The sequence below is a fragment of the Pezoporus flaviventris genome, unplaced genomic scaffold, assembly GCF_033815535.1.
Source record: "Pezoporus flaviventris isolate CSIRO_AGI_PZ_B2104156 unplaced genomic scaffold, CSIRO_AGI_Pfla_v1 ptg000070l, whole genome shotgun sequence".
Classification (NCBI taxonomy): domain Eukaryota; kingdom Metazoa; phylum Chordata; class Aves; order Psittaciformes; family Psittacidae; genus Pezoporus; species Pezoporus flaviventris.
In genome coordinates, this window is record NW_026892618.1 from 6936028 (window position 1) to 6948240 (window position 12213).

Here is a 12213-nt window from a genome sequence, read left to right on the forward strand (position 1 = left end):
ACAGGAAAACTGTACTAAAAAAGTGCGGTGCAAGGCTGCACCCATGTGCTGGCCAGCCAACAGTTTACATGCAACTGTTCCTATTTTCCCCTCTCCCCTTTGATACCCCCCTAAATATCCCATAGTAAATCCCGTGCAATCCCAAAATGTTCTTCCCCTGCATCCTGCCATGTGTCCAGTGCCCCCTTAGGCCGCACCCTGGTTTTCCCCCAGTCTGAAGGTGCTCCAGCCTTTGACTCTTAGTGATGGGTTTCACACCTGGACAATGGAGCTGATGGCTCTCCCTGGGGGAGCCCTGGGAGGGGCGGGCTGAGGCAGGGGGTCCCTTCCTCTCAGTCCTTAATTTCGATTGCCATCTGGCATTGTGGCCCCTGCTCTCCTCCGGGCGTGTGAAAATGAGCCTTTGATGTGCTGATGGCTCTTGTGATAGGCCCGGGAGTAGCTGGGGCTGGGTGTTATTTGGGGTCCTCCTCCTGCCATTGTTTCCCGTGCTCCTTTGTGGGTGGGCAAACGAGCTTTTGTCACGCAGCCTAAACAAGGGGACTATGCAGGCTTCCCTTGCACCTCTATATAACTGTATTTTTTTTTTCTGTTGGAATGAATATTTCGACAACATATAAATACCCGCGAAGGTAGTGAGGGAAAACGTCAACCCCTTTTGACCGACAAAATAAACAGCAGGACTTAAATGAAAACGTGATCGCTCCTAGTGACTGAAGTGACGGCGCTAGTCACCTTCAGAAGAAGGCACGTCTCCCCCACTCTTGCCCACAGCCCGGCTCTGAGCTGTTGCCATTTTCTGAGGCCAAAACACTTGGCAGGTTCTTCATTCAGTGAAGACTTTTTATTGTCTGAGAGAGATTTTGCCTGAGATTCAAAGCACTTCGGTAGTCTTCCCGTAGAGGTTTGCGAGCGTTTGACCTGAAGGATGGGCACCAAATGAACGTGCACAGCGCACACAGTAGTACAGTTTGATTGGAAGGGCTTAAGTTTGGGACTAAATAGAGCTCCGGGATCACAAGTTCAGCTTTGACCCTGTTGCTTTTAGCTTTGTAGGACAAAAATAGATATTTATACATACATCTATATACACATATAAAATCCCCCAAACCCAGTTCTCCGTGCCCGTGCCTCATTCCCATCTTCAGGAGCTGGGATGAGCATCTCCAGAGCACAGCATTTGGCCCCAGGCTCCCTCCGCCCGTGCCGTTTACGCTGCTCTCGCTGCGCCGTCACTGCCGGCCTTGCTCTTCCAGCTGCGGTCGGTAGCAGCTGTGTCCCGCCGCTCCCACCACGCACAGCCCCGCACCCTGCCCCTCGCCACACGCATGAGGCACCGCAGGTGTCGAAGAGCGGTAACGGCTCCTCCGCAAAGCGCTGGGTCCTGCCTCCCGCCGCTGCCCACCATGGCAGCCGGGCTGCTCAGCACGCACGCCGGCGCAGGGCCGCCGGCAGTTGCGGGCCAGGACGCGGTGCGAGTGCAGCGGGTGCTGGGAGGTGCCGGGGTGGGGTGGGGTGGGCTCTCGTGTGCGCGGTTTCCCAGGTGCTCCGGGGGTGCCCGAGCTCCGCCCTCCGCGCCTCCCACCACCCCTCGCACAACGGAGGCCTTAAATCAGCGGGTGCGGGCTGGGGAGAGGCGTGGGCTCGGAGCGTGGGCGCGGCCGGCTCCCCGTGCGGTCCGTTAGGTGGAGGAGCGGCAGCCGCTCAGCAGTCCGTTGCCGGCGATGGATGCTAAAAAGGTAGGTGAGGAAAGGAGCGCGGAGCCGTGCTGCCTTCTCTTCCCGCAGCCGCCGCTCGGCTCCCCTTCGGCGGAGGGGTGGGGAGGGAGCGATTCTGCCGCGACTGGTCAGGATTCACCTCCGCCGCCGCCGGGTGTCTGTCGGCCGTAGTGAAGATGGATGCCGGTGGTGGAGGCGGCAGGGCGCTACGGCGGCTCTGGAGAGGGTGGATGGGCAAAAGCCCCGTCCGTGGGAAGGGGCTGGGAGGGGGTTGGCCTGTTCGGGAGGGGCTGGTGCGGGTGGCAGGATGGATGTGTTTTCGTGCGTGTGGCCTGATAAATCCCCATGATGCCGGCATCCGTATCGACTGATCACGAGGCTTACTCTGCTGGCAGGGCAGCGCTCGTTCGTCCCGGCGTTCATGGTGCTAAAAGCAAAGCGGGGATTACTGCTAACGGCGCTTTTATTTCTGTTGTATTTTTGTGTGTGTGTGTGTGTGTGATGGTGGTATTTGCTTATAAAGGCATTTTCGAATTTCAAAAAGAAATAGGATGTCCTTCTCCCCCCTCTTTGGAGATCAGGGGCAGAGCTTTTGTTGGTGTCATCGCTCATCCGCAAACTACGAGCGAGGCGTGCACCAGTGCAGTGAGCTAATGACTGCGTGTGTTTGAACGCATCAGGGGAGAGAAGCGGGCAGGCATAGGGGGCGAGAGAGGGCAAATGCCTGGCAGGGTCCGGGACGGGATGCCGGGGAATTACAGCCACCCGGGGATGCCCGCGGCCCTCATCGCCATATTGACGGGGCATGCGGGTAGCATGAGGAAGCAGAGGAAAGGAGAGGGTTTGATCAAGGTCGCTCAGAGGAGGGCTGGGAGGCCGCGGTAGTTGGGCTCAACAAGTTGCAACTGTTCGGAGGCTCCAGTGGAGGAGGGAGTGCTGGTGAGGAGCATGTCCTGGGTAATGAATACTGCTGATGCCTGTGGTTACAGGGGAGAGGTGGAGGTTTGAATTCCTTGGTGGTGTATAGACCTTAGCCTGAAGCTTTTGGATAGAATGGGTGTAGCTGTACTATTTATGAGCTCTCTGTTTGTCTTTTGGGAAGTGAGGTGCTTTCTGCAGTAACAAACGATCCATACATTACATCATGGGCTGGCTCACTGGAGGGAATGGGTCAGGCCATGTGATGCCTACGTGGTAGGAGATGAATAGCAGGCAACAGCCCCGAGTATGAAAGAGGGTAGAACAACTAACCTTATAGCTTATATATACCATGTAGGTAAGGGGTACTATTGTCCCTGCTGCATCCAGAAGAAAAAGGCTGTGACCACTGCAAGCCGTGACAAAGCAGAGCCCTAGGGGGAACGATGCTCTTATGTTGAGTCACTATGTTGAAGATCTGGAGAGCTGGGTTTTGTCCTCAACTCTGCTGTGCCTGCTGACTAGTGATGACCTGGCCTGGTGTCCTGAAAGTGCTTAGATAGCTTGATTTCCTTTTACAGGCATCCAGGGGCTTTGAAAGAGCTGTGGTTCTGTGCCAAATCGCCTTGAGACAAAAAATGATGGGAGTGGGCCTTACCCTTGGGAATCATCTGCCTGCCCCCTGCAAGAAAAGGCTTTTGTCCCCTTTGTTTCCATCACTAACCTTATCAGAGAGAGAGCCCGAGACATTTAATGATGTGGGTGGGGGAAAGCAAGCCTGAGAGTAATTTCCCCAGTTGCTGTTTACTGGGGCCTAACTGGTAGCTGCGTGATGGTTGTGCAGGCCAGAAGAGCTGGCTTGGCTTGCAGGATTGGTAAAGGAGGCATGAGCACTGGCAGAAGGCTATTTATTGTACAAGATTTTGGTCTCTCTTGGGAGCCGCTGCTCCTAGAGCTCAGCTGGAAGAGAGACTCAAAGAGCTGTGACAGCAGACCCCTCTGCCAGCCATAGGACAATAACTGGGGAGCCTTGGAAAATGGACTGTCAATATTTTTGGCAAAGCCTTCCAATCCCTCCTGAGAAACACGATCTTTCCAAGTTGTGCCAACTCCTGAGTCACCTGCTCCCCTACGCCTTCCTAGCAGAGAGCCAGCTCAAATGCCAGAAGCTTTAAAAACGTAGGAAATGTCAGATGCTTTTCACTGACACTCAGATTTCTTGCTCTGTGGTACTTAAGAAGTTGGAGCTTTATGCTTCCTCTATAGCTGAGGGCTCAGTGGGATTTCGCTTTGCTAAACAGAGGTTCACATATGCTCAAATTCCAGGGACTGTGCTTCATTTAAAATGCCAAGTATTGCTCCAGCTTCAAGAAAAACAAACGGCGAGGCTGGCACCAAGTGCTGCCACCTCTGTGAGGCAGGCTGCTGTGCCAGGTGCCCTGGGGCAGGGCTGGGAAGCTCTAGCCTGCAGAAGGAAGGCCTGTTGCTGAAGAGTGCATGTTTTAACTATTAGGAGTGACTGCCAGTACAGCTCATGGGCAGATCAGAGACTCAATTTATGGGAACTTGTCAGCTGGCAGGGGAAGAGTTAGACCCTTGTTTCATGACATGCCAGAGATCAGCAAAAGCTTTTCGTAAAGCAGATCAACCCAAAATAACAGCCACTGGTGTTATTCATTGCTAATGAGCTGAGAATAGCTGATGAAGGTCAGGAGGATAAAAGGGAGGTCCTGACAGGCCCACACTCTTCTGGTTACAGAGCTTTTTCCTGCTATACAGTTGCATCTCCCTTTCCAGGGTCTCTGGTACCCACCCTTGCTGGATTAAAGTCCATTCCTTGCTGTTGGTGCACTTGCACATGCCATCTATGAGCTGAAGCTGCTGTTCGTGCCGAAGAGAAACTCGGGTCATGTAGAAAGCATGATTAAACAAATTAACAAAACAATTATTTTCTCTCCCCTTTCCACAGAAAATCACAGTACCCCTTGTCTATGCAGTTACCATTGCTGCCATTGGATCTCTCCAGTTTGGGTACAACACTGGTGTCATCAATGCTCCTGAGAAGGTGAGAGGGGAGATGTAGAAAGGACTAAAGTTGCCTCCTAAGCAGCTAATAATTTGGTTCTGGTTTATGAAGTCAGGAAGACGTTCAAAGCCTTCTCAGCTACAACAATGAACAGGAAGGGAAAAGCTTGTGGGAGGAGAGAGCAAGCAGAGACGTTTATCCTTTTAAATAGGAGTACAGAGGGGGCAGGAGGGCTCCATTTGCCATTTCCTGCTAGGCTATATTAGGTGTGTGGAGGAATGTGAGCCACTTCAGTTTTAAGTTAGAACAAAGCAGCCATGGCAGAAAGAACTGTAAAGAGAGCATGCAGAAGACAGTTGAGGGTTGGTAGGGATTACAGTTCTAGTTTAGTTTATCTCGGGCTTCTTTCTTTTGTTTATTCATTCCTTGTGTTAAGTGTAGATTCAGTGCTTGTAGAAGGGTTGCGACTTGCACACACTGACCAAATCATCTCATGACTTCAGTCTAAGAAAGAAGAGATGAAGAAAATGAGAAATGTGGTTTTCTTGTGACTGTAAGATGGTTCCTCTCTCTCTCTCTCAGGAACTGAGTCACCAGTACCACATCCACCCTGTCTCCGGGAATAGATGTCACATCACCGGGGGGTGGGTGGCTGGGGGGGTCCTCCCTAGCTAATGTCCTGCTGCCATCTGCTGGGGACAGGCACTCTGGGGCCTTGCTGCCCTCAGCCCTTGCAGAATTGATCTCATTATCAAAAAGGATGCTTTGAAAATCAGCAACACGGCCCTGTCACATCCCCGTGGGACAATGTAGGATTGTTTTACATAAGGCTGCAGTTTTTCAGGCTTACCTCGGTGAAACATTCTTAAACTGTTTCCATACCAGAAAGCCTGTCTGCTGCCAGAGTTCTGTTATTGCCGGAAATGTTCCCTTATAATCCCTGGTCATGTTTTCATGCTCCTCCTCGCTCCCAGCTGTGTTGCACCCCCTCCCAAACACCACCAGTGACTCATGTAATCCAGAAACATTCAGCAGATAAGCCTGTTTTCCTTAATAAATGCTGCCCCCTCCCCAAGTCGGTGTTCCCCATCATACCGTCTACTGAGCTTCTGAATGAAAGTTCCTCTTTCTGCTCCTTGATCTTCCCCTTGTATGACTTGTTGCTGCCTACTGAAGTTTTAGGGTCTATCCTTGCTGCTTGCTTCCATGCAAAGAGAAGGAAGACCTCAGCAGTAATCTCTCCTCCTCCCCCCACATCCCCAGTGCAAAATGCCTCCCACTGGATTGTAACTCTGTCCTCACCTGGTTTCTATTGCAGATCATCCGGGGCTTCTTCAATGGGACCCTGTCAGAACGGAGTGGGAAGCCTCCTTCCCCAGAGCTCCTCACCTCTCTCTGGTCTCTTTCTGTGGCCATCTTCTCAGTAGGAGGCATGATCGGCTCCTTCTCAGTCAGCCTGTTTGTCAACAGATTTGGCAGGTAAGTTGGGACCAGGGATCCAAGCCATTAGGGAATCTTTCCCTTCTACAGTGAAGTGTTGGGAGGAAGAGGGCAGACCTTAGAGACAAGGAAGAAAAAAGAACGTGGGCTGCAAAAAGAAAGGGTTGCAGGCCAAGAGAGTTGCTGAATGGGAATTACTCTGTTCTCCTTCTACCCCTGAGATAAGGGACAGGGTCATGGGTAGGTTTACCCACCTCCCAGTGATTTTGTTTCCCTACTGTATCACCAGCTTAAGATCAGTCTTGGACATCTTTACCCTGCAGGAGGAACTCTATGTTACTGGTGAACATCTTGGCCTTTGTTGGTGGTACTTCTATGGCCTTCTCCAAGATGGCAAAGGCAGTGGAGATGCTGATTATTGGCCGCTTTGTTATTGGTGTCTTCTGTGGTCTCTGCACTGGCTTTGTGCCCATGTACATCAGTGAGGTCTCACCCACCAGCCTCCGTGGAGCCTTTGGCACCCTCAACCAGCTGGGCATTGTTGTGGGCATCCTGGTGGCCCAGGTAGGCTTGACATAACCTGTTCTGCTTCCCTCAGGGGAGAGGAGGAGGGGTGGGTGGGAGGGGAGGTGGGCTGTGCTTGCCATCAGGTGTGATGTGTGGTCCTGTCATACTCACTGGCGTGGGGGTGAGGAGCTGCATTTCACTATTTCACTCCAATCACTATTTCTCTCCGATTCTTGGTGTAGATCTTTGGGCTGGAGGAAATCATGGGGACGGAACTACTTTGGCCACTGCTTTTGGGGTTCACAGTCCTCCCAGCGCTTCTGCAGTGTGTGGCTCTTCTTTTCTGCCCTGAGAGTCCCCGCTTCCTATTGATCAACAAGATGGAGGAAGAGAAAGCTCAAGCAGGTAAGAACTCAACTCTGAAGGGGTAGAGCTGTATTCTGGCTCCCAGCCTGCACTGAACTTGAGTGGGAGGCTAGGACTGGCTCTGGAGCCCGTGATGGATCAGGGTGTGACTTCTGGAAGGCACCAGGCCTGGCCTACCCTCCCATCCTTTGGGTTGCACCAGCGCCAGAAAGTGTGGGAAACCTGGCATCTTAACAGACACTTCAGGTGGGACTAAGGCATGAGGAGTGGCACCTGGCCTGGTGGGATGTAGCAGGGCCTTCTTCAGCTCTCTCAGATCCTTCTCAAAGGCTGATACTTAACAAGGAGCTTGGAGGGTGTTTCCTCTCCTACCACAGAGGGCTGGAGTCAGTTCTGGCAAGCGTGTGAACAGAGCTGGGGATCAGATGTAAGTTGGAGATCAAGCAACATGAGCAGGGCTTGATTTCCATGCTGATCACAGCATCCTGGCCTCTGTCTGGGTTGAAAAGGTGAGCAAGGCTGCAGGTAGAGCTTCAGTCTTTCCCACGTAGCAGGCCCAAGCACTGACTAGCAGGTGCTCCAGTATTCCCAGTGTGCCCTCCGAAATAGCAGGATGGGGACTTACTGGCTGCAGGTGTGTTGTACATGGCTTTTGATTCGTCCCTCCAGTTCTTCAGAAGCTCCGCGGTACGCAAGATGTGTCTCAAGACATCCAGGAGATGAAAGAAGAGAGTGCCAAAATGTCCCAGGAAAAGAAAGCAACTGTGCCAGAGCTCTTCCGTTCTCCAAGCTATCGTCAAGCCATTATCATCGCCATCATGCTGCAGCTCTCCCAACAGCTCTCGGGCATCAATGCTGTGAGTTATTTTCCTGTCCCGTCTGCTGGGCCTCTCTTATCTCTGGCTTCACTTGCACTTGCTGCTAATGTTGAGAGATCTGTTCTTCCAGAAACCTCTTTGTGCCTTGTCTGGAGGTCACTGTTTTGTGATAGTGCAGAGATTGCTAAGGTGGAGATTATATTTGCTTTCACTTTTGCCTCGCACCCCCTGTCAAGACATTGCAGCCTTTCACCAAATGAATTAACTTTGACTGGAAGCATCCTGTTTCGTGCTGTGGAGTGCTTAACAACTCCCTGTTGGGCAGAGAATGAGGGATATGCGCCCAAAACATGGAATTGTGACACTGTCCAACTTTTGCTTCTCTTCCCAGGTATTCTATTATTCTACAGGGATTTTTGAAAGAGCTGGTATCACACAGCCTGTGTATGCCACTATTGGAGCTGGTGTCGTAAACACAGTCTTCACTGTTGTGTCGGTAAGTGGAACAAGGCCTTATGGTAAGAGGTAACTTGTCTGCCTGGGCATTTTTGGGAGATGGGACTGAAGACAAATAGCCAGGCTGTGGCCTATAAGACCAAAGAAAAGAATGCATTAAAAGCATTGTGAGAGGAGGGGAGAAAGAGGTATTGTTACCCTTCTAGAAGAAAGGGAGAGTGAAAAGGAGTGCATGGGGATGACAGAAGGCAAGAACCAGGGAGGAAATACTTCGTGACAAAGATGGAGCAGCCTGGTGACCTGCACTGAGATTGCCACTGGCACTGAGGGCTACAGGCAGATAAAGGGAAGAGGAGCAGGGCATGCTGAGCAAGGGAGCCTCCTCTGCTCTTATGGATTTGCTTTGTTTGTTTGTGTTTTGTTTTTTATCTCCTCCTGCCATTTCCAGCTGTTCCTGGTGGAGCGTGCGGGGCGCAGGACTCTTCATTTAATTGGCTTGGGTGGCATGGCTGTGTGTGCTGCTGTTATGACCATCGCTTTAGCTCTGAAGGTAAGTAATCGTGTTCTTGTCCAGGTTGACCTCAGCTGGGGACCTATGAGATTACACATCTGCTTTGGCCTGTAATTCTGTCCTGTGGGCAGGTACACCTGGGGTTAGAGCTGAGTGTGCAGTGGAGAGTGCAACTTCCTAACTGTGCTTACAGTGCAGCTGAGAAAGTTGTGACACTAGAGATGGCATTGTGCTCTGCCATGTTTGTCTCGAATTGCAGCTGATCACTTTTTATTCCCTTACAGGACACTGTGGGATGGATCAGATACATCAGCATTATTGCCACTTTTGGCTTTGTGGCTCTTTTTGAGATTGGCCCTGGCCCTATCCCATGGTTCATTGTGGCAGAACTCTTCAGCCAGGGCCCACGGCCTGCAGCCATGGCAGTGGCCGGTTGTTCCAACTGGACTTCCAATTTCTTGGTGGGAATGCTTTTTCCCTATGCAGAGGTAAGGACTCAGTTTGCAAAACATAGTGCTGCAGCATTGGAATAGTTGTCCAGAGAGGTGGTACAATCTCAGTCCTTGGAGACTTAAAAAGATGATGACATGACCCCTAACCTGATCTCTTCTTGAAGTTGTCCCTACTTTGAGCAGAAGATTGGTCAGTGTTCCCTAGGTCCCAGATTCTGTGTTCTGATTGTTACTGAAGGTTGAGTGGGATGGCTCATCTTATATTCTACCGTCTTAACTGCTTGTGGCTTCCAAATAGTTGTAAGAGCCTTCTTAACCATCACATCAAGGCTTTCCCTTTAAAAGACTAAATTTTGATCACCCTCAGGAACATTAAAGCATTTCAGAAGTCCACGAGAACCTGATTTCATTTTGAAAAATGCTGTGTTGACCAAAAAGCCAGTGAGGGCATTGATGAAAGGTGCTGTGATTTTGACCTGTTAACAGCAAATGTATTTAGGCTTATGAGCTTTTCAAATTAAAACCTCTCACTTTTGTCCTCCCTGCAGAAACTGTGTGGCCCCTATGTCTTCCTCATCTTCCTTGTTTTCCTGGTCATCTTCTTTATCTTCACATTCTTCAAAGTGCCGGAGACCAAGGGCAGGACTTTTGAAGATATCTCCAGGGGCTTTGAAGGACGAGCAGAAGCCAGCCCCTCTTCACCTGTAGAGAAGAACCCCATGGTGGAGCTGAACAGCATACAACCTAACAAACAAGTTGCCTGAGATTCATGATGCACCCCTTCTTTGACTCTTACATGCTTTAAAGAGTCACAAAAGGAATTGACAAAGAGAACCATGAGAACTGGGACATTAACAACCTCCCCCCCCCCTTCCCTTCAGTTGCTGCTATTTTCTTCTTTGTGCCCATATACCCACCTATTCTGCCAGGCTTACAAGCATTAAGCAAAGCTGATGTTGGTGGTCCCATTTTCAAGTACTGGAAGGCACCTGGCACTTGGAAAAATAATTTCATCTTCCCTGTCACAAACACTGGGGGAACAGAGAAGAGCTGGCGATATTTTTTTTTGCTTTTCTCACCTTTAATTGCTATTTGGGGTTAATACTTACGCACGCAGTGACCATTATATATTTGAATCTAATTCCTATTTTTTTAGTGAGTTGAAGTGAGCCACTAAACAGGTCCCTGGCCCTTTGAGTCTACTGTGTGTGTGTGTGTGTGTGTGTGTGTGTGTGTGTGCAGTGTTACACTGGAATTTAACAAGCCTACCAAAAAGCCATCTACTTGCTTTTTCCTATCCAGTGTGCACTTTTTTTTAGCCTCAGGAAAAAGGGGACCAAGTTACATGCATATTTTTCCTGCTCTTTTATTTTTTTTTCTGTATAGACAGACTGAAAGCATACTTAAGTTTATTTATTTGTATGTCACTTTGTAAATATTTTATTTTTTTAAATGGTGTACAAAAGTGTACAGATACTGAAATTGAAGATGTTTAAGAGAAATAGCTAATCTAACAAGATGCTGTAGACTTGAGGTGCAGTAAGACTGAATGAGAAATGTGGTACTAAACAGGAAATTGGGCATTTTGGATGGTATGGACAACAGCCAGTTCTGCACATAACACTGACATGGTATTTGTGCCCTCTGGAAGGAAATGCAAGAGATTGCGTACTAGCAGGAAGAGGTATGTTTGTCTACTGAAATCTCTGTTCATTGGGATTTTTTTGGGTGGCAATTTTAAATACCGTTTCCAAGTCTTGATTAGAAAGTGGTATCGCAGCAAATTAATTTTATTAGTTTAGTTTATATTTTAGGTCATGGTTAAGCATAGTTTATATTTTAAGTCATGGTTAAGCATTTTATGGGGTGATTGCGAGTGCTGATTGCAAACCTGAAAGTAACTTTTCCTCAGTTCTCAATTTTTATTTTCTTTTTGCTTCTCTGCTGTATTCTAGCAGGTCAGAAGGTCTGAAAATTGCAAATTGTTACTTAAAGGGGTCTGAGGATAAAACTTACTTTTCAAAGTTGTGTTTTCTTACCAGTTGTTGATCTAAGTATTAAACAGAGGCATGGGTAGCATTGACCCTTCTGGACATAGGCATGGTCAGTTATAGCATGTGTAAGCTCATAAAGGTAGAGATGCAGAACTGGAGACCAAAGCTATTGGAACTTACTAGCTCATCAGTGTGGAAGGTCTGTAGTGTTAAGTCCACTGGCTGATTGCAGGCTAAGCGATTTTGCCCCATATGGCCTCTCTGGAAGACCTGCATGATGTTGTGATCCACCCACCAGTGTACAGTGTGCTGTGTAGATGTGTACTGCTCTGTAAAAGTGCCTCTGTTTTAAAAAGGGATATGGCAGATGGTAACTGTACGTTGGTAAATATTGGTGTCTCTGCTTGTTCTACTGCTAGGCAATTGAGTATGTATTCACCTACCCTTGCTGCCAGGCTAGCACAGTTCAGTTCAGGAAAGCAGAAAATGGCACCTATGGTATACTTGCAGTCAAGGGGTGGGAGCTTTCCCTTTGTTACTGCAGTGTTCTGTCAAGAGAGACTCCAGGTCCATGTCTGTCCAGACCTGCACAAGCTGGCTAAAGGTAGCACAGAGGTGGGTCCAATTTAAACTCTGGCTCCAGGATCATCTGCTTTTTCAGACCTGAGGAAACTCAAGTCTACCTGCAACCTCATGGTGGAGTTCATTGGATATCGTAGGAGAGGCAGGCCCATGGATTCTGAGGTGGGTGAAAGGAAGAAAGGCTCAGAAGGGCAGGAACAATAGCAAAATTGTAGTAGTGTGGCTAAACCAAGCTTTCTTGAAAACATACTACTTCAGAGTAGGTCAGAGAGGTAAATACATTGATGTGTATTTTGGGGGTGTGTATCTGGCATTTTTTCAGTAAGTAGTGATGATGCTTCTACCCTCAATGAGAAAGGGTTGCGAAGATCAGTATATTTTCTGCTGTAAAATATTTCCTGTGATTTCACTTGAAATACTCCAGC

General features: G+C 49.2%; 1 protein-coding gene across 1 annotated transcript; it reads left to right on the plus strand.

The window, feature by feature from the left end:
* Positions 1 to 1549: 1549 nt before the first annotated feature.
* Positions 1550 to 11047, plus strand: LOC133278957 (solute carrier family 2, facilitated glucose transporter member 3). The gene is made up of 10 exons (XM_061472253.1): positions 1550 to 1739; positions 4606 to 4701; positions 5981 to 6141; positions 6426 to 6666; positions 6852 to 7014; positions 7645 to 7832; positions 8185 to 8289; positions 8698 to 8799; positions 9045 to 9248; positions 9761 to 11047. Exons 1-10 carry the CDS (start codon positions 1725 to 1727, stop codon positions 9974 to 9976), a joined length of 1491 nt encoding a protein of 496 aa, XP_061328237.1. The 5' UTR covers positions 1550 to 1724; the 3' UTR covers positions 9977 to 11047.
* The last annotated feature ends 1166 nt before the right edge of the window (positions 11048 to 12213 follow it).

Coding starts and splice junctions, on each gene's coding strand:
- LOC133278957 (XM_061472253.1), top strand. Junction 6,142..6,425: donor TTTGTCAACAGATTTGGCAG/GTAAGTTGGGAC, acceptor TTTACCCTGCAG/GAGGAACTCTATGTTACTGG. Junction 9,249..9,760: donor TGCTTTTTCCCTATGCAGAG/GTAAGGACTCAG, acceptor TCCTCCCTGCAG/AAACTGTGTGGCCCCTATGT.